The 22,114-nt window shown below is 45.2% G+C and overlaps 1 protein-coding gene across 1 annotated transcript in view; it reads left to right on the top strand.

Annotated features, from left to right (window-relative positions):
- T265_04593 (hypothetical protein) overlaps positions 1-22,114 on the top strand; it is a gene marked incomplete at both ends in the record, with an annotated part of 47,690 nt that overhangs the window by 8,182 nt on the left and 17,394 nt on the right. The window contains 2 exons of the mRNA XM_009169368.1: positions 9,179-9,290; positions 12,774-13,223. Coding sequence (XP_009167632.1) covers positions 9,179-9,290; positions 12,774-13,223 — 562 coding nt within the window. The remainder of the gene's footprint in view (positions 1-9,178; positions 9,291-12,773; positions 13,224-22,114) is intronic.

The raw sequence follows: 22,114 nt of genomic DNA, 5'->3' as shown, positions 1-22,114 counted from the left end.
ATCCAACATTTTCAGTCAGCATGGATTACCGGAGTCCATAGTCTCAGACAATGGTTCGCAGTTCACCTCTGCTGAGTTCCGCGACTTCTGCACTCGACATGCGATAACACACGTTCGTTCACCACCGTACCACCCACAATCGAACGGTCAAGCAGAAAGGTTCGTCGACACATTCAAGAGGGCTTTGCTTAAAGCCCGAGGGGAGGAGACATCCGTCGAAGCCCTTCAGAGATTCCTGTTTGTGTACCGAACGACCCCGAATGACGCTTTGGCAAACCACCAGTCACCTGCAGAGGCACTCATGGGCCGTAAACTTAGAACTGTGCATTCTTCCGTGTTGCCAACACAACCTACTGAGTCAAGGTCCATACCGGTGGCAGTTGGAACCCCATTCAAGGTGGGAACGCCCGTGCTTGTCCGTGACTATCGCCCAGGACATGATTCATGGATTGCAGGTCGTATCCTGCGCAAACGCGGTAGTGTAATGTACGACGTGTCGGTTGGTCAAGACACCTGGACCAGACATCAAAACCAACTCCGCTTTAACAGCACGCCGGAAACTCAAGTATGTTCGGGTACCGTACCGTTGGACATATTGCTCGATACTTTTGAGCTGAAAACTGAAACAGCTTCGAAAGAGGAGAGTGTGACCGGCAGCTCAGTATTTGATCCAACACTTCTTCCCAGGCGGTGGACAGACCGACGCCGCCGCCAGCCGGAACGTATCCAGGTCGATCCCCGTCGAGTATGTTACTGACTTTTCACAAGGGGAGGTGTTGGGGATATCAGTATCCCCCAAAAACGCTGTATTTTTGTGTGCCTATTGATATGTGGCCTATTGATATTCCAAGAAATTTAAACCCGACCACTTACGTACACGATATCATCTTTTTACTGACTTGGGTTCGGAAGCTCGGGGCATCGCCTGTTGATCGCGTGTTTTTGGATCATTAAAGTTTGTGTCCGAGGTTTTTCGTCTTCTCACTATCCGCCGTGCTAGGCGTCTGGATCAAGCAACATATATGTTCCCATATCCCCAGCTTTAGCTGGGGATAGAGTATTGTCACAATCCGCATATCATATTGTTTGCTCGCTGCGTGACCGAACCGTAACACTTTTCCACCCTTCGCGTGGTTGTGGGAAAGAGCCTTTCTGAGATGTTGGTCGTGGCCAAGCCAGCCCAACCTTTGGCGTGTGATCAGTTCTATGATGAGCGAGTTATATCTGTAAATGTTCGACATAATTTAGCATTACTGATCCTCTGTTCCCATTGGAATCGTGCAATGCTCCGAAGACATCGATTGTCAAACACTGAAAGATTTTTCCTCCGTGCTCAGAGACCAGGTTTCTGACCTTATGATAGTATGGATCGCACTGCAGCATAGTAAACTGAATCCTTGGTGGTCATCCCTACGGCACAAGTGATACAGGTTCACGAATGCTGCTCTAACCTTCCTAACCCGGGTGGAATTATCACCTTTCACGGAACCACTGGGACTGATACAGCTACCCAGGTAGACGAATTAGTCTACTACCTCAATCGGCTCATCCGCAAGTATGAGGTTAGGGTTTAAGCACACCCAGTTTTGTAGAAGCACTTTAAACTTTACAGGTGTAAAGCGTACACCAAAACACGGGACAGAATTAATCAGATCATTTGGTATTGTTTGCATTACGACGGCATCTGTAGTCGAACGCCCCTGGATCATTTCAGCCCCACAGGCACTACAGGCTGGTAGCGAGTCTTGCATAATCGTATCAATGACGAAGTTGAGGAGGGAATGTGAAGGATGACAGTCTTGTCTGACGCCATTTCGAAATGCCGGACCAGGGAGCACCTTCGATGCTGCGTCTATCAGGTCGACGCCACGGTGGTCTTCACACAGCGTCGGCGTACCTCTTTTGAACTTGGCAATAATTGCCGACATGCCGTATTCTGCAGTTACTTTCCCTTCGCTCCATAACCCACCAATAAGCTTTGTTAGATTGATCGCCAGGGATTCTCCGCCTTTTTTGAACAGGGCTAGACACCGACCGCCCGGTCCTGACTCAGTCTCACTTTTAAGTACGGATATTTCCTACCTTATTCCTTCTTCGGACGGGCTATTAAAGTTTCCATCCCGTCTGCCCGTCTGCTCTACCTCCATAAGCTGTATTTTAAGCTTTGTTTGATCGCCAGGGATTCTCCGCCTTTTTTGAACAGGGCTAGACACCGACCGCCCGGTCCTGACTCAGTCTCACTTTTAAGTACGGATATTTCCTACCTTATTCCTTCTTCGGACGGGCTATTAAAGTTTACATCCCGTTTGCCCGTTTGCTCTACCTCCATAAGCTGTATTTCAGGAAGCCAGCTAAATTGTTCTCCGAAGTTTTTGGCCCATCTTTCTAGTCGACCTTTTTGCGAGTAAAGTAATGATCAGCCTTTTTACACTTATAGTTTCATTGACCGCTGCTAGCCGATTGTATCAGTTGATATAGGGCATGGCTGTCTCCCGTCACAAAAGCCTTCTCCATCTCCCGAGCTTTCGATCTTTCCTTTGGTTCTTCACTATTTGTTGTTCGAGGGATTTGCTTGCACCATCGTACTCCTCGCCTTTTGGCATGGATTTCCTGGCATCGATCGAGACTAGCGATCTCGACGACATCTAGTAGTCTTGTGGTCGAATTAGAAAAGTTGGACTTACAGCAGTGAACGTCACTAGCATTGCTTCTTTCACATTTTGTCTTGCTTCATCCATGTGCTCACTACTTGTTCAGTGTTGGTTAACTGTAAAGTTGTGGAGCTAGCTCAGATCGATACTGTTGAGCTATGGTAGTTTTTCGAAGATGGTGGACTTTTGACATCTGAAGACCCAAAAGGAAACTAACTGCCAGGCGTGGACTCACTATTACGTGATCCGCTACAAGTTGCCAGCCCCAGTAGAAACGGCAGTCTTGAGTTGTGGCCCTCCGGTGGTGGCTGATGTGATTCAACTGGTTCCACGGTTGATTTGGGGCTATTGACCACCAGGTTACGCGATGCGAACGTTTTTGATGAAAGTTCGTATTGGCCACCTACAGTTGATCAGTACACAACTGGAGTAATCCCTGTCTGTTGTTTATGTGACGAGCACCGACTCTGAAGCGAACTTCTAGATGTGATTCCACGGAATTCAGGCGGCCGACTTGGGCATTTATATCGCCCACAAGGATCACGATGTCAGTGCTCCTTGCTCGACGAATAAGCGTGGATAGCTCTGGATAAAAATATTCTCACTCAGAACTGCAGTCCGTTCGGGCATAAGCCGACACAGGCACCGTTTTTTTACATCGAGAGGCATATAGCTTAATTGAGCCGGATAACCAGACGGCGCAAAGGGCGTTCAGCTCTGGATCACCGGACAGACGGAGGGAGAAACATGAAAGATCTGAGTTCGTCCTTGGCGTTTTGAGATGCGTAAACACGCGTGGGTCCAGCATGCGTGTTTCGGAGACACATTTTCATCAATTTTAGGGGAGTGTAAGGTTTCGACAAACATCAAATGTTTCTCACTTTCACATAGAGTATGCAATTTGAGAGCCTCTATTTAGGAAGGATCTCATGGATTTAGCAAGATGTTATTTTGCTTATTGTTATTAGGCAGCGGGGTGCGCAAGACACATCGTTCAGATAATTGACAGTCAAAGGACCTAGCAACGTTTGGTTGTGTGGTGGAAAGGGGTTTGGGAGGGACCTTGATGTACAAAGAACTGTGCGGGCAAATGATACTTGTCGGTTGCTCAGGCTGAGGAAGGGGGTTTGGTTGAGGTACCCCACCTTGTGTCTTTGACTCAAAAGTCTGACCCGCGAGGCAGCGTACAGTAGGGTTTTCTTTGGGTACCCTGCCTGCATCCGATGACTTAGTAGTCTTCACTTGGCTGCATGGAGCCATCCTGGTCCGAGGGCTCAGGGAGTAAGGCATTACTGTGTCACTGCTGATATGGCTGCGTGCAGCAGTTACCCTTTTAGCAGCATTGGACTCGTTGGTTTTAAAAGTATTTCGATGGTATTGAATGATGCGCTGGCGGTCACGGTCAATCACTGAGCGCCCGGAGTGTTCGACTTTTAGGTCGACCTTTTCTAACCCATCCTTCTTCGGGGGCAAATAGCATCACTGCTTCCGTGATTGTGGACATGCTGATAGCCTGGGGCAAACACCTTACTGACTTCACACGCCTAGCGCAGAGGATAGTATGAATTTACCGAAAGACCGCCTCACAGCACGATTGCTCGTGGTACGAGCTCTCGATGTTTTTAGTCTGTCTTTTCCCCTTTGGCCTTCCTGGTATGATTTTACCTTGTGGAACGAAGTTCCGTGAGATCATTGCAGCTCTCAAGCCCGACCACCACGAAGGTGGCAGCTCTAGGCTGTTTCAATTCCAAGCGGCAGTAGGATTAGGAGTCAAACTATTGTGCCTGTGCCCTCGGGTTAGGTGGGCCCCACACAGCTATGTTGGTCATACTTTTTAATCATTGGCTCGCAACAAAGTCCCTGGAACCTTCTCTACCAGTAGTCATAATCTTTTCTTGCTGGTTTGGCTTGAGTGCTGAGCTCGAGATAGCTCAGTGCTTAAGGTGCCAGCTCGCCTACCGAACTTAACCTCTTCATCTTGACTGCTCTTGTCTGAACCTGGGAAACCTTAGAGCATCTTACCGCACATGCTTTCTTCGAGGGGGATGGCAGGTATTCACCGAAATTGTGTTAAAGCCGAACGGGCAGTGATGGCCCAAGTGTTTAGAGCGCGAATTTACTGACCTGAAGGTCCGTGGTTCGAGCCCGACCTCTGCATCTCGACTTTCCTTGTTTAGGCTTGGGCAACCTGGCAGTATTCCACCCTCCTTGCAATCTTCGGGTGGCATGGCAGTTAGGCACCAAAAAGGTGCTACAACTGAACGTTATTTTTAAAGCCGAACGATTGGTGTTTAGTATTTTAGTGCTGCAGTGCTCGCATGGTTGCACTGTCTAGAACTCAGCTTCACCATGTATAACCCTGCCAAGAAAATCAACTGAGGGCAGCCGTACAATCAAAACCGATCCCTCAGACTACGAATAACCGTACGGTTATAAGAGTGTTTTGTTTTTTCACAGCGGCAAGGTGTTTTCTCCAGGCGATGAACATGTCCATTTTATGGAAGTAGTGACGCTGCTTTCCCGCGAGGAGGTACGGATTATATTAAGTTGGTCCCAAAAACCGCGCACTTCGATCACCCAGCGGTTGATCGCTGCCGCCAGTGAGCTATCCAATGCAGTTGGAAAACAACCTTACCAGGTACTCGGTGCGGCTCCAGGCACGTCTGCTGTGCGCAGTGGCATCAAGAGTGAGACCCGTATGCCTTACTTCCCGCACGTTCGTGCTAGGTCAGCCTCTTAAAAACATGTGAATGAAGTTGGTAAGTCATCAGCCCAGGGTAACTTCATTCAAGAAAACCCTTCTACTTGCTAGCTTACGGGTAAGACTTTTTAGTCACAGGCTAGGGGCGGACCCGCGGATGAAGCCTTCTCTCCTCGCTTTGTGGGCCAGGCTTTTGATTCAAAGGTCCAAGGTAGGATGCCTTAAATGACTCCCCGGGAAACCCCGGACTATCACTCACCCTTGCTTCCTGTCTACCGGCTTGTAATGCCACATGTCGACCGATTTGGCGTGAAGGTGTCTTCGTTTGTTTGCTCAGACACTACCAGGGGGTCCAAACTTAAACAGGAGGGCGTTTAGGGTCTTCACTCAAATCCTTCGGTTGACTGCAAGGCAGCGGTGGTTGGTGTACGACTGCAACAGCAGTCTATCTTTCGGGAAGCACTTTACCACATTATTTTCAACCCCTAATCTCAAGGATCAGAAGTCCTGGTACTGGCTTACTGCAAGCATTCTGAGACGCTTATAATTCCAAGGACTCAGTTGCTGAAACGAGTAACAGTACGAATGCCACTGACGTTGACCAGCCGCCATTCCTTGCAATGTCCTCAGCCAGGCTGGACGGGGTTCACGGGGACCATATCCTGGAAGGCAGATCGCACCAACAACACCTAAGCTCTTCGTAATCTCTTTCAAACCTTTCTACGAAGAGGTACAACCAAACAATCCAAGTTAACAATGTAATTCACCAGGGGATAATTTGAAGCAAGGTCGGCACATAGCTTCAAGAACGATTAAGTTAAGTGTTAGTTAAAGAAGGCTAAAAACTGAAAAGCGTAAAGGCAGTTAAAGAAACAGCCGACTTGTGGCAGTAGGGTTCCGTTCAGTTTTTACTTCGTGAACACCGCGACCTAGTCGACCGCGTTGTCTTACCGCCTTGGCTTTTTTCAAGGAATGTTCCATTATCTTTATCATCGCACTTGAGCTGTTTGGGGCTTCGCGGTGAATATTCTCCTGAGTACCTCGCAAAAAATAGTGCTTGCCAAGATTGCCTATTATCACTTTTTTATAGCCTGTTTCGGGATGAGATCTGAACGTATACTGTGCACATGGTATCTCCCAATATGTCCCACACCCATACATGAGCATGGCTCAAATGCCTGTCAGAGTATAAGAATGTAGTGGATGTTAATAAAATTAACATACCGTCAACACAACTTATGGAATATTCCGAAAATCTAATGACTTTGTCTATATACGGCTGAAAAATGTTCCGTTGCCCAAAAACAGCACGTACAAGCGCTGTTGCAGACGCACCAAATGAACACCTAGGAAATGACTGATTAGCGCCACTAACATTTGTCCACTTCCGTCCGCTTCCCATAACTGCTCCCCTCAAATTTACCTTAGTTGACCCCCCTATCGTGCACTGTGCGAGGATTTTTTGGAAGGGTTTATTGCACTTCTGTAAATAAGATGCAGGCATATTATTTCAGCTTTGAATATGCACTGCTTGCAATGAACTCAAGAGGATTCTGCCACTGGTGCTGCTGGTCGATTGGCATTTGTGTAGCAGTATGGCATGTGTATTTGTAAAGCATACGCAACAAAAATCAGCTGTAAACCACGCACAAGAATTACATGGTTCGAGCTGTCGAAGTTTTGCTCCACGATGGATGATGGATTGGGGGATGGAGGTAGCAGCCAAATACACTTATTTCGGCTCCGTAATGATGATGTTGAGTCGTTTATTAAAGTCCACAGTTTCGGCACAGGAGGACGATTCAACAAGTGACAGCGTCTGTCAGCGTCACTAATACATGTAATTCGTCCATGTTCCTTGTTCAAGTAAAGAGCGATAGCCAGAGCTGGGATATCATTGATTAAAATCTTTAATCGGTCATCACAGAACCGTTTATTTACCAAAACTGTTTAATAATCCGCACAAATCGGTTTACCGACCGCTAGTACACTAATAAACGATATCACTGTTTTAACGTGTTTGCGAATTGCACAGTCTGAAGAACCCTCTTCCTCTTCTCCGGCCGGGAGCGGCATAACCAATGAGGCGAACAGCCTGTGATTTAGAAAAGAGAGCGTGGACACGAGCGCGGAACATTTTAATGTAGGGGACTGAATGGACCTGAGTTTAGGTTGTGGTAATATGTATTTTTGCCTGAAGACGACCGTAGGTGGCTGAATGTCGATGTCACTGAATTCAATTCAGCGGTCTTGCTTACTACAAAGAGCGACCAAGTGCAAGGTCGGGACTGCTGTCCATCTTTCTCTACCCGGCGAGCTTGCACCACCTCTGGAGAAATGGTGGTGACCAACCATACTAGCGCCAAGCAGATGACGGTCGAGTGTGACACCTCGCGGTTTTTTCCAGAGCCACTTCACCGTCCTACCGGTGTAGTCGTTTCACGTGTGACAACATTCTGCGACTTATGTGTATTACACGTTCTAGGCTCCTTGTCCTGATGGTAGCATTATCAGTTTTATAAGGCATGGTTGCGCAAGAATGTACTTATCCCATTTTTCCACTAAAAATCTTTTGACCCTTGTGCCGCTGTGTAGAATTGTTGTTTCAATCAGCGGTGTTACTAATAGTGAAACACACTGACCGGTTTTTAATGTTTATTCCGGCTCCGCATTCCCGGAAGTAAAATTTGGAGTGGCCGTTTAGTCAGAAATAGATAAGAAAGGTTTTTTAAACATCTGTCGAATTCTGGAATATGTTTCCATCCAATCCCCTTGGCCAACTACGCACCCAATTCCTGAAATTTTGTTATCTTCCTTAGTCACACAAGATCCTTAATTTACTGACCATGTGTGGTGCTTCTGGACTCGACAGAACCATGGGATTACCTATTCTGGTGGGAAAGACCAGTCAAACTCATAAACCTAGGATAGAATCAGAGAGTATGAGTGACTCTCCCAACCGTTCTCTCACAAGTGGTGCACAATCCTTACTCATGACTGGTCAAGAAATCCAACCATGATACCAATTGCAAACAAAACTTAGTTGATACCTCTTCCTTGGGACTGAGGTATTACGTCGAACCTTAGAAGCAGATATTGCCTTCAGAACTCCCAAAGACATCACTGTATGCCTTTTCCCGATAGGATGCGTTTACAATGCATTTGTCTGGTCGGTACTGTACGGATGAGAAAGCAGATCTCTCCGTACTGAGGCAAGTCATTGACTTTCGGCTGCTATGCGGATAGCTATTGTGATTTATATCCCCAATTCTATTGTTAGAGTACAGCTAACTGCTTTTGTTAAGCGTCATCTCTAGGCTTCCTGCTATCTCATTTGTGGGTCATTGTTCCGCTCCATGGATCTTCAAGATGAGCCACGGTTCATGTTACCGAAGCTCTGCACATTTGTATCGTTTTGCCGTTTTATTTGTTGTTGACATTTTCCAGTTGGGTCTCCGACAGAAAATTATAGCTTCCTTGTGTTCCGAGTGCATAACACAATGTTCAACTTGTGCAAGGCTGGGAATCAACACTGTTTCCGGAGCTATTCTCAGAAAATATCCTTGGTTTTTGTTTCTTCGCAAGGATGTTTCGATTTTCCGGCATAATGAGGTTCGTAGCACCAATTACTGAACAGAAAAAAAACATAGCTGATTGCTTCTGTTAGTTTCAAGAAATGTAAGTTGTTCTCGAAGCCGGTGGGCTAATTTTCCACAGACTGTCAATTTTGTGTGCCTGACCCACGTCATTTTTTTCGGACTGTGTCCAATAGGCGTTTGGATGTGTTGTGTCTTCAAACCGTCTCTGTGTTTTGGGACCATTTCAGGCGGTTGGTTGTTCGTCAGCTCCGATGTCGGCGGATACTAGTGCCCGCGTGTATTATTTCCCTGATCATCTGTACATTTGCCGTTTATCAGAATCTTTGGTCTTTGGAGCAGGTACGTGTTTTTTTTGCGTGCATACGGCGTTAAAATTTTACCCACAAATGCATCGTTTTCATTGTACCGCAGTGAAGCATCGGTGTTGAACACTGATGTCATGCTGTCGACGACGATCGTTTTCATTATTGACCGCAGCATTGGCCTTAGAACACTGGAGCTTAATTGCACGTAAGCAGTGTCAGGTTGTTAAGGCGAAAACCTGTGGGGAAGAGAAGAATGAAGATGACAAGAGAAAGGAGCCGAATGATGGCTCACAATAGACACCCCAGATGCATGTACCTTCGAACACTACCCTGGTAATCTTGATAGAAACTGACAGCACGGACTTTTTTGGCTAGCGGCAATATCGCCGGCTTATTACAGACAAGATCACCTGACCCTGAAGTTGCCGTGAAACCAACGCTTCTCCTGGAAAGCGATAATCCTGTGCTTGGACATGAGCGAACCACCGCCGGATTGGTTTGCTGTTAAGACTATTGAGAAATTCAACCGTACTAGTTGGGGCGAGCTACACGATTATCCAGTTCAGTTGGATCGACGGAGGAATACAGTAACGCTAGTTATCGTGTTATTTAGTTGGTTTCATAAGTGTGGAAGGATTAATTTATCCTCCGCAGTGGGTTTCATGTGTTTCTTTGTGTAGGTGGCATGGCAGCAAGGCACCAAAAAGGTGTTACAGCCGAGCGATTTTTTTTATCAGTCCTAGTGAGGTTAGTTCTCTTTTACTCTGGACGAAAGTTGTACCCAAACCTCATTAGTGTTGTCAGGAAAATTGGAACTTCTTTTAGCCTTTTCAGCCATTTTTTTATTCACATACAATCAACAAACCACAGACCGCTTCAGCTGATGTGTGGATGATGTAAGCCGTCGCCAAATGACAGCTGGACGCCAATAGTGCGAAGTTTGGGGATCATCGACCAGTAAAAAAGTCACGCGGGCTGGTTGTCTTTCACTGCGGCCCTCCAGCTGGCCAGTAGCACTACCGGAATATTCACGGTGTCATCATCATCATCGACAGTATGACATCAATATTCAACACCGATGCTTCACCGCCGTAATATTTACGGTGTGACCATGACGCATTATGTGGTTGAAGCATTAGCTTTCAACACAAGTTTAATGACGTAATGTGTGAACTTGTATTGCTGTTGGTGCGGACAATGGCTTTTATGCGGATCCATCAGCTTATCCAACTGGTACAATTCCAGTCCTTTACAATCGTGCATTTTTTCGTTCATTGATACACACTTTACAGAAAACTGTTTGTCTTTCAGTATCACGGCTTCACCTCACACATGCCGTACTCGGCTTACCGAAATTCTGCCAGCCTCTTACCACCTGAATGAATGAATACAGGTTCAAAGTCGAAATAGACTTTTGATTCACCGCTTGAATCAATTCACTGATGATAGTATTTATACCGATCTCATCACAAGAACACTGAATGCGGTATAACAGGCTTATCAGCACAGTGTTCCTCACTATAGTCATGGAAAAACGAACACATGTGCTTTGATACTATTGTTGATACTACAATTCGATGATTACGTTAATTGGAGTGAGTTTCGGAGCTTCTCGTTAGAACTGATATGGAGCACATATTTATGTGAATGAAGGCACCATACGTGATGTGAGAACGGCGCGAAATAAAGAATGTACATCTGTTTATTGAAGACGCGATGTCAGTAGCAAGGACCATGAAGGCGATTTCTACGCGTAGTACAATTAGCTACTTGGAAATGAGCAACCGGCATGGTGAATGTGATACTAAGGCTACCTCGCAGAGCACGGGTAGCGTCCGTAGTTATTTTTAGACAGATATGATCCACGAAGCAGCGTGACGAGCAATGGAGCTTGCGATTTTCCGACAGTATTTAACTGTTCTAGACTACGAACCCCCTAGATAGATATCAGTTCTCCGGTTACCTGGTCTACTCTTCGTTTGCACGTTAGCCGATGTGCGTTAGTGGGCGAAGCAGATATCGCAGTACTGTGACCGTTATCACTAGACCGTGTCGAAAAAACCCGTGTTTCGTTTGGAGATGCCAACAACAAACTCACGAAGACCGTTTGGTTTTTACGGCCACTTGAACCTCGAAAGTTTAGGACCGAAGAAAGACAGAACTGACTTTTCGGTATTTCATCAGTTGCAGACAAAAGTTAAGCAGACTGTTATCACAATTAGTCCGAATAGATTGAATTACTCAGTAGAGTTTTGTAGTTGACCACAGATTTGGTGTTATCAATGACTATATATTATATTACAACGGGACCATTTTTCAGCTGTTCCTTTTACTACCAATTTTTCCTGACATCAACCCATTAGACCTTTACATCATCCTTCTCTTTCTGTCAGTCGTCTTTGTACCGGCCATCCCTATAACATGCGTGTGTAGGTGTTCACGGCTTTTGCAACTGATCAACCGTTCAGTTCTAAAAATGAGCGTCTGAGTTGCTACTTTGCTCTTTTTTGGAATGCGCACTAGAGACGCTAGAGAAAAAATTAGTCCCTAAGCCTATTCAAAAAGTGTTTGTCTTGATCACGTACCTTATGCGTTCGGGTTCATTTCGACTGGTGCTGGTTCGTCTTGAAGTAGTATCATGAATCTTGGCATAATTCGGCACAACATTACGTGTCGTATCACGAACGAGCGCTACCGCCAGGATTCATTTGAGCCTCATCGACACCAGTTTACTTTGCAAACCAGTGCATTATGTCACTCATGGTTGTTTCATATCCTTTTTGCCTTCTCTTCCTGTGTGTTTCACATTACATGTTCATGAATTTTATTACACCTGTGCTTCTGTATACCGCCAGCAACGGTCGCACCAGCAGGATGAACCCAGTATCATTAACCTCGGTTGGAAGCGTTGAAGGCAAGACGAAGATGTTGTTCTTGGAACTTTGTTTCGAAAAGAGTAACCTATACACGGATGAGGTTTGAGTACCTTCACTGGGATGATCGTTGGTGTTCAGAAGCCCCTGTTCATGTTTATGTCCTATCTTTATAGTATGTTGTATCAGGATAACACCATATGGTGTTGCTGTGAAAAGCGTGACGTTGATACTGCATTTCCTGAATCCAGTTACCCTTATAGATTTCATGAGGATGGAAAGAAGCATTATAACAGGATAGATTTAATCCTGTCAGATGTTTACATATATTAAAGATCAAGGTTGTGGCTAGATAACGGGCATATCTCTATACAGAATTATTGTTACGTATGAAACCTGTGGACGTGATTCAAAGCTGAACTTACCAAGGCAAGCTGAGGCAGGTCACAGATCCGGTTATCTACACAAATAGGGCTTTCGGTGCCGAATTGCATCCACTTCCCTGAGCTGTTTTCCTTTCTGAGTTCACGAGTTCACGGTTTCCTGTATGCTTTTGTCTTCGTGTAACAAACCCTTCTACTGCTACGACTAGTGAACATTACTTCACCATGCCGCTAACGGTGTTTTCCTGATTCCAAATGCAGACCGACACATCAGTAAATCGGCTAACAAATAGTCAGAACCCAACAGTCCCTTTGGAGCCTGTCGAACACCTGACAATAAATCTGCAGCATCCACAGGGACGAGCTGATGGTCTCGGTGAACAAGCTCGTAGACAATTAGTGCCACCAAAACATCCATTAGAACAGGAAATTGACAGGATCCCGACACTCCGGGTTCGCGAAAAGGTGGTTCTCGGATCTACTGGCGAACGAAATCCACCAGACGCTAACAAAGATCTTCAGGTTGAACAGCCTGGGGATGATCAAGCTGGGAAGATGAAAGTTGTTGAAACTATCCCTCGCGGTGGCGTTGGACAACCGCAGATCGAACCTTCGCAGCCTAGTCGTGGTACTCCTATCACAAATGAGGAACTCAGAGGTGGCGAACCGAGAAATGCTACTCTTGTGGCCATACGCAACCAGCTGCGTGAAGTAAGCCCGTATCCGAAGTCGTTAGGTTTGATGTAGTGTCTCATGTTTTTTAAGAGTGATAATGATGAATTCTTTCATTTTAAAGGATACGAAAGTTCAGTCTTCGATGACCATAGCTTCACATAAATTTTCCATTCGTTTACTTCTGCTGTCAAGTGCGATTTATAATTCTACCTTCTAGCGCAATAATGGGTAATTTTGCTAGTTCGTTAATAACGCACTGATGATGTCACCTCGACTGATGATGAAACGTTTGCGATCCAATTGCCCAGCTCAGCGAACAAGCTAACGACTACCTACGCTACCTGGACTACTAACATAGGTTTGTTCAGTCATTGTGACACTACGTAAATTGGAGGGTTATAAAGAGGCATTCAAGTGAATTTCAACTCAATCTCCCGTCAAATAACTGACATTTAGACAGCATATGTTAGATTTGCTGTTCAAGGAGAATGTGAGGTCTATGGAAACTCAGAGATCAAGTATACCTAGTCAGCCTCAAGAAGAGTAGAACAGCAGTGAACTGTCCAGCTCTTTGATCTACTGTGTGGGTGAGATATTATGAAGTAAGCTAATTCGGTATCTTCTAACTGAAGCAGGAGGTTGCCTTTGTGCAGCGGATTTAGTTAAGTACTACCTACGAGGGATGCAGGTGAATATCAGCCTAATCTCCCATGAACACCATGTTTATTTGCAATTGAGTGTCCACCGCCACATAGACTTGTTTGTGCCTTTCTGTTAGTCTGCGATGCAGGGCGCGAGCCAACAGCCTTTTAGTCTGAAATTAACAAAAACGACTGATCGTATTTACACAGAATCTTTTGGCCTATAATATTTGTTTACCTAGAACCATCCTAACCTGATGAGCAAACTCTGTCAAGTGTTCCTGTCACACTTAGGTGTGGATCTCACCGTAGCTAACCAATAAAGTAATCTAATTGTTCGTGAATAATTAAATAGCATGTCCTGACTACCCAGTGGTTTGCACAGAAGACCTGACAGTCTGGCCGGATATTTATAGTGAAAGTCTGACATTTTCTCCCAAAAATGATAACTTCTTGGTGTTCTAGAATTGAACTTACAGGGCACGCTTCCACATGGGCACCAGAATCCTCGCCAGCCACCCTGACCTTCTCTGAGGCTACTGGTTGCATGATCGTTCGGTTCTGTTTTGCTTGCCTAAAGGTAATTGTCCTGAACAATATGGTTATAACACGAGAGATATTCGATCCAGTTATCACATGTGACGAAACGGATTGAAAATTGAATCATACAGTAATGTCCTTGCGACCTTTCGGCACATGAATGCAATTCCACTCCGGTAAAGCATGAGGGCTGAGTTTCCGCATCATGTTAGCTGATCTCAAGCGGCAGCAGCTTGTGCTTTTCGAGGAGTAAGGGGTCACCACTGCTGATCAAGTTTTGACTGATCGTTTGGTTACTGAGTTTGGTCCATTTTATGTGATCGTACTTGTTAACTCAACAGCGCATACTTATTTGACCACTCGAAATTCTCTGTTTGCTTGGGAAAGATTTATGTATGCAAGTAGTCACACAAGTAGACAATGTTTCAGAGGAGCTATCATCATGAGCAAAGAAGGAATTTCACGTTTTCTGAGAGATCGACCATAGTTCGTGATTAAGGTGAATGCTGTTGTAACTGGGGAGTTTCCCTCTTTATAGCGCGGATGGCAGTCTGTCATTGGTGATCAGTCAGGCCACTAAATTAGTGTACTTCATCTCATCGTCGAACCTGAGCGTGCCGCTGTTTGTGGAACGTTTAAATACGACGATGTATCAAGTAACCACCAAGCTTTATGGGTTTTTTGGGTGTCGTTCGGTCGCTTCTTCCACCACCACTCGATAAATTTTCTGTTACTTTTTGTGAATAGTCCCTATTTTACCTAATCTGATTGTTTGTAGCAGAATACGTGTTGGTTCCCACGCCAGTTTGCCAGGGTTCCACATGGATGTTTTCTGATAGTGCGAAATATGTGTACCTCACTTGACTTGGCTAGGGCTGTCTTATAAGGGAGCATGATATTCAGGATTTTAGAGTGTGCGCATCTAGATCAAAGAAATCTCTGTGGTCTTGATTTCCTACGCGACACAGTATGGAAGTGCTTTGACTTAAACTCCAGCAGACAACGCGTCTTATTGCCCGATGATGGATTACGCCATTAGCACGTCTCATCTTGTTTGTTTTAGTTTCTTGTGGATTTTAAAAGAACGGGTTTTGCCAACTTGTTGTTCAGACCAAACTCGGTTGCACTTGATGTATTTGCATGATGTTGGCAGGACATTTCAACTTGTTACATTCTATGCAACGGTAAACGCACGAAAGATCCTATTATTCGCCAGAATCGATTGGATGTGCACCTCACCCCAAACCCGGGATAAATGTGTGTGTGACGTATACGTCCCCGTATGATGTTTTGATCTTTTTGCCACCGATATTCATAAATTTAGAAGAAACAACACGCCTCTGTGTTAAATGTTTTCCACCCACAAGTTTGATCTCGTTTTTTCAATTAAATGAGTAGTTGTACATGCTGCCACTTGAGTCGGGTTCGAACTTGTTTAGCATATTAAAGCATGACGTTTTTGGTGAACCTTCTACAGTTTCATTAGTTGGTCTATCTTCAACCTTAGAGTGATGCGACTATTCTTGTGCCTTAACCACCCAGTGAACTATACTGGATGCCAACGGAGCGTCTACGGTCTCTGCTTCCAGGTTGGTCAGTGGACAAACATTCTGGCCCTCCAGTTTTAGGGTTGGGACATGAATGGTTCCACAAAAATAGACTTCCGTGTCAGTCGTAGTCCGATCAATATTGCCCTGTGGTCATTGTTTGAACGAATGACTTTGCTTCGGCATCCTACTTGTCTTCCTGTGTAGGTTGTGTCGTCCTTGCAGCATCCTTGCACATAACCGTGACATACACAAATAAAACCACCTTCATACCAAATATTCCGTCGCTTAGTGGCATCAGCCGGCTTGCCCTACTCGTTGTATTTGAGAAAGGTGAGCCAAGACACGTGACTGCTAACGCTTTCCATCCTCCTCGTATCCCCCTCTGTCCCACTTTGCAGTAACTCTGTGAACCCTAGCCGAAGGCACGTAGAAAAGTGATTCATTTCGTGCCACTGCTAATGCCTGCTACTTCGCATTCATTGTTCATACCTCGTCCTCTTTATGTTGCATCCATCAATCCTAGAACCTTCAGGTTGCAGACTTTTCGCACACTCGGTACTATTTTAAACTAACTTTTTATAAAGCTCGATTACGAGACCTTAGTAATGTAATTTAACTTACAACACCTTCGCTATTTGGTAGCTGTTGGCTACAAACCTTAGGCGATTATGCAGCTGAAGCAGTCGATTGTCTCGAGCGACGTTTCACAACTTATTCCATTTATGTCGTCAGAAATGACGAACAGTCGCGGAACTCGGTGGCTTCGGTCTGAGGACCCTTAACTTTTTATCGTTAGACCATCAGTGTACTTTAACAGCGTAACAGTTTGAAGGTAAAACAAAGAATCAGAGGGCACTTCCTGACGGTTGGAGAGTTGTTACCGGTTATCGGCTGTCGACGACAAGACACTGTTTTGAAGCTTGATTCTGAACAGAATAGAGTAGCGAAGGCCATAACAATGGGGGATCATCTCAAATGGGACATCAGTCTTCCAGATTAGGGTGACTTTGTGATTTTTAGACAAGTACTAAACATTACTGACGTACTTGCGTGCTCCTTGTGGAAAGGATACGGAAACTAGTTGCGATGGCCGTCTAACACGAGTAGACCAGTAAGGACTGTTGATGAGCTCGAATCCAGGAGAGATGACAGCGAATGGGGTCCGATCGAAGATTTGGATTTGGGCACGAAACACTGTTGGTGGACACATGAAGGCACCTGGGTGAATTGGGCCTGCCTACCTTGCTTGAGAATTCCGCTTAGGCTGGTGTTCAGTGCAATCTCATCTAGTACACGGTGATAGCCTAATCAATGGGTAACAACGTGTTTGGTACAATAAAACAGAGTGCTTCGTCTGCAAAAGCGTTGATCTGGGAATAAGCGATGGGTTGTCAAACGCTGTGTTCCGTTATTGGTGAATCTCATTTTCATCAAGTGTTATCTCCTAGACAACCATGCAGTCATGCCCCGCTGCTGAGTTTTGCGTTGTCAGTAATTTGAACGCGCATATTGTTGTCAGCTTGGTGCAATGACCTAGCAAGCCATGAGACAGGCTTTTTTTTGCATTTGCCAATTCCCCATTCCATTTCATCTGTTTTACACTCCGGTTTTGGGGTAGTGACAGCGGTCATTCTCTGAGGTACTCTCAGAGGTACACAAAGAAACAATACCCCTCCTATCGGTAGTATCACTCCCTGGAAGAGCGACTTACAATCTTTCGAAAGAACTATGGGGAAAGTTGAAACAGCTCATTCGTGGGCCTCCAGTAGATCTTCGTTCTCGACTCTCCATCTTACTTCATAATCCAGCAGCTCTTCCTCTCCAGTCGGTTGTTCTGATCAAGGTGTGATTACTTGTGTCCGTTCACTTCCATCCGTCTCACACCTCCTTCCCTTCCTATCTGTCTGTTAGTGTTCCTTTAACCGGCATGATATTCATCAGTTCTTCGCTTTTTATTCCTAGAAACTTCGTATTTCAAGTGGTGCTTCAGCTTCCGCTGACAACATTAGTGCTCTTCATGGGGACATGCTGCATTTTATCTCCTACTCTTAACCCGAAAGCCCTCCTCCCTTGAATTGTTTAATTTTCTCTCTCTGCATGACACGGAGAAATAGTTGGTCGACGATAATGAGTGCACTCCTTTCATCAGGTAGGTCAGATTCCCGAAGGTAAACCCAGAATGCCCGGAACCTACTGAGACCCTAAAACTCCACCAAAATCTCAATAGGGTAGTCGGCAAGCATGCTGGCTAGTCAATCATTCAATCAATTGATCAAAGCCGATGAGTGTTCAGGCACGCCACAGAAGCACGACCGACTATGATAAGTGTTCAGGCATTTCATAGAAGTATGGTCGATGTTGATGGGTGTTCACTAACCACCTATCAGACAGCCTGGTTCAATATCAAGAAGTGCTTTTTAAATAGCGCGGGGCCAATGTAACTTTTGCACTCGTACGCACTCGCTTGTTCGCAATAAGACTGTTTTGTTCCTTATCGGTTAGTCTTTTTCCGGCCCTAGGCAGTGGAGAGGGGACAGCAGTCAGATATAATACCATCTGATTGTTAGTGAATACACCTTTACAGGTCATCGGTGCTGTTTATCAGATCCACATCCTGAAAGCTGGAGCTCCTTTCTATTTCCCAACCTTTTGCTCGTGTCCCTCCACAAATGCACTTCGTACCGCTCTCAACGCTCCCAGCTGAGTGCTGACCACACTGCATTGATGATGACTTCACTTCATTCGCACTTAGGAGACTGACCTTGTTAGCATTTGCCCTCGGAGTTTATTCAGTACAGCTATGTTCAACTGTTTCAAATCCCTCAGTTGTTTCCTCTTTCTTCGCCGTTCGATTCTGACCCCATTCCATCGGCTAGTTCTCTTCATCATCTCCCAGTAATCTTTCCTGGCTGTCTGATGTCAAACAAGTTGCGACTTGGGTCTCCAGAAAAGACAGGCTTCTGGTGTAGATTTCATCCTGTAGGTGAAACCCATCGATACTGAAAAGCCAAGAAGTACGGTGTAGCTGTACAGTGCCTCTCAGCTTCTCAGCGTAGATTGGCTTTACGTACTGGATGAAATCTAAACCAAACTTCCCAAATCTTCTCACACTACCAGTTAGACAAGATTTTGTTCCATTTTTAAAAAATTCTCTCTTCCCTCAGTTTCCCATACTCCAGAGTCATCAGATTCACCGTACCACGAAATTCTGTTTTCATGTATGGGATAGGGCTCTCTACATATTGAGCAGATAGCTGTGCTTACATTCCCTTCACGCCCTTTCTTTGTTTTGTGGTCACTGCTACAACAAGTGTTCTTTTGAACCCGTACCTCTTGTTCCGCTTCATTCGCTCGTGTAACTCACCTCGTGACTTGCAGCCACGCTTGCCGGGTGTAAACTCTCCAGTATCACACAGAACTCTCCGCTTAGATTCTCTTCGGAAACGTACACTGACCCGCTCTCGGCTTTCGACAGCCTCCACTCATTCAAAACCTATTTTAACACTTGACTTCCCAACCCAAACTTACTCTATCATAAACGAGAGATTCAGGTGGATTCCGGGTGAGTCTCGCGTAAAACCGAACTGGTATGCAAATGAGTGTATTTCGCTAATTTCATGCATTTTGGGTTCAAACTATACCTAAGGTTGACGGAAACTGGGGTAATGCGTCTGCCTGATGATTTCCAAAGAAAAGTGAAATCGGTTGTGGGCTATCATGAGTTTTCAGCAACCTTATGAGTGGTATATTGCGTAACTTCATTTGTTTCATGTCTCGATGTGGTTCTGTATGCTTTTTCCGCATTCTTCTCATGCTTACCGAGGGCTCCGACTATTTGCTTTCTGTTCTCTTTTAACTTACATCATTGTCATCACCATCAGGGACATGAACATCAGTGTTGGCACTAATGCTTCACTGCCGTACAACCATAAAGTTCATCCAATTATATTTAAAGCCATAAACTGAAAAGAAGAAATGATGAGTAGGTGAGGGAGGGGCAGTCTGGAATGAAATTGACGGCACGAACGCCACTGACATCGATCAGCCGCCGTTTCTTGCAATGTATTCTAAGCATAAACGGCGGCACGTGGACAGCATCCTGGAAGGTGTACAACACGAATATCACCCAGACTCTTCTTAGTCTCTTTCATGCCCCTCTGTAAAGTCATGCATAGTCCACCTCGCGGTTTGCACCATTTCGAAGGAGGCACGAAGAACAACACTCGTCTCGGTAGACGGCTTTCCGGCATGCGTAGCACCTGACCGAGCCGCAGTGGTTGATGGTGCTGGATGTTTTCCGCGATTGAGGTACCTGCCGCACAACCACATATCCGTTTTCTAATCACCTCGTTACCAATCCACTGAAGCCATCTAAGACCAAAAATGCGTCTGTGGCATCGGTTTCGAAAACCTGAAGATGCCTCACAATCTGTCTCCATAGGCCACGTCTGGCACCCATACAACGACACAGTCCTTACTGTAGCTGTACTCTACTGGTACATGAGACCCTTAAGACCCGGTGGTATGTCTTTTTGGCGCCACAAGTGACGCAAATGAGCAAACGTGATCCGAGCCTTTGAGACTCTTGTACTAACTTTATCAGACACATTGTTTCGTCAGAGCTAATATAACTACCGAGGTATGTAAAATTTTCCACAACCTCCAGCGATTCTCCTTGAATTGTAGGGGCTATGTTCGAAGACTGCATGACTTTGTTCTTTGAAGGTGCAAGGCGCATGCCAGAAGGTGAGTCATAAAAAGGGACGATAGTAAATTGTTAATGATTGATGTTAATGAGAAGAAAAGTATGAGATAGGGTATGGATTCATGACCAACGTCCTCAGTGGTGTTTTGGGCTCTTGATCATGCTGCACCTGAATAACGCGGACTTTAAAGGAACTACGGTCTTACTATTCAGGTTTGGGTACCGATCAATCACGAGGAGTTTACCAAGGAGGTGCGCATGCTGGACACGATCGAATGAGTCGAGATAGGATGATTTCACTCGTGACTCACGGGTCAGCATATCGCTCTTCCTGCATGAGCGTCTGAATCCTCAGGATCACATGAGATTTGTTGGAAGGAAGTGGACCCTGATCGACAGAAATTGGATGGTGGTTCATGGAGTCATATACGAAACTACGTTTGAAGTTTGTAAGACATGTGAGTCCTTATTGTATGGGGGAAAATGACAGAAGATATCGAAACGGAATCGTATCTGATTAATCGGTCCAGTGTGAGATCGCAGCTTCATAACTTTGCTGGGGCTACCACTAAAACCTGCATTCTGGAAGTGCAGATTTGATGAAAAGCGGTGAAAGTTCCTAGTGGCGATTTCAGGCAAAAACAAGTATGGGTATGGGGTGTGGCTGTATGGGAATTGGGCGCAGAAAATTACTCAAATTTTTGCCCTTTCCATTGGGAACGATTTTGGGTTTTCGTTGGAATGAATCGTGGGACAAAAAAGGAGTGAAAAAACTACAGGTGGTTGATTTTGTCAAACCCGGGAAAGGTTGACTAATTAGGGTGACAGTTCAACAATTCACAGGAAATCAGTCTACGGTTGGCTAGAATAAAAATTAATCTTTCTTACCATATCACCAACTTGGTTGGGTTGTAATCTCAAGGTTAATATCGTAAAGCGGCCGGACGAAGGATGCATCTTTCATTCTTTACGCAAGTGCTCCTCAACTGGGGTAATGTCGCCTCTGAAGATGATTTCTACTTCAGATAAGCTGTCGGTGGTGCAGGTGGTTAATAGCCCTCAGTGACACGTTTGGAACAGTGAAACATAGGATGTGTGCACCGCGTTGTCTTTTTTCTCACTTGCCGATCTACACAGTAGACGTATGCGTAAATTTATTTTCTATAAGCCAGCTCCTGAACTACATGCCCTTGACGGAGCACAATGCTCATAAGGTTGCCGAAAACTCGATAACCCATCTTGGAACTCCTGAGGTCGGCGCACTGCCGTCAACGTTGTTCTATCTGGGTTCAAATTGAGCGCCATTCGTGAAATACACTCATTCTCACATAAATTTGGTTCTAATTGTAGACGCAACCGAATCCTAGTTGAATTCCTCATGATGTTATCGTTCAAACCAAATTAGTTTGTGAATACATGTATTTCGCGAACTTTGCTGCCATATTTTAACCAAGAGTGATATGGCCGCGGTTCAAACAGACGGTACAATTT

This window comes from Opisthorchis viverrini (assembly GCF_000715545.1).
Source record: "Opisthorchis viverrini unplaced genomic scaffold opera_v5_77, whole genome shotgun sequence".
Taxonomy (NCBI): Eukaryota; Metazoa; Platyhelminthes; class Trematoda; order Opisthorchiida; family Opisthorchiidae; genus Opisthorchis; species Opisthorchis viverrini.
This window is presented reverse-complemented; position numbering and strand designations above follow the sequence as displayed.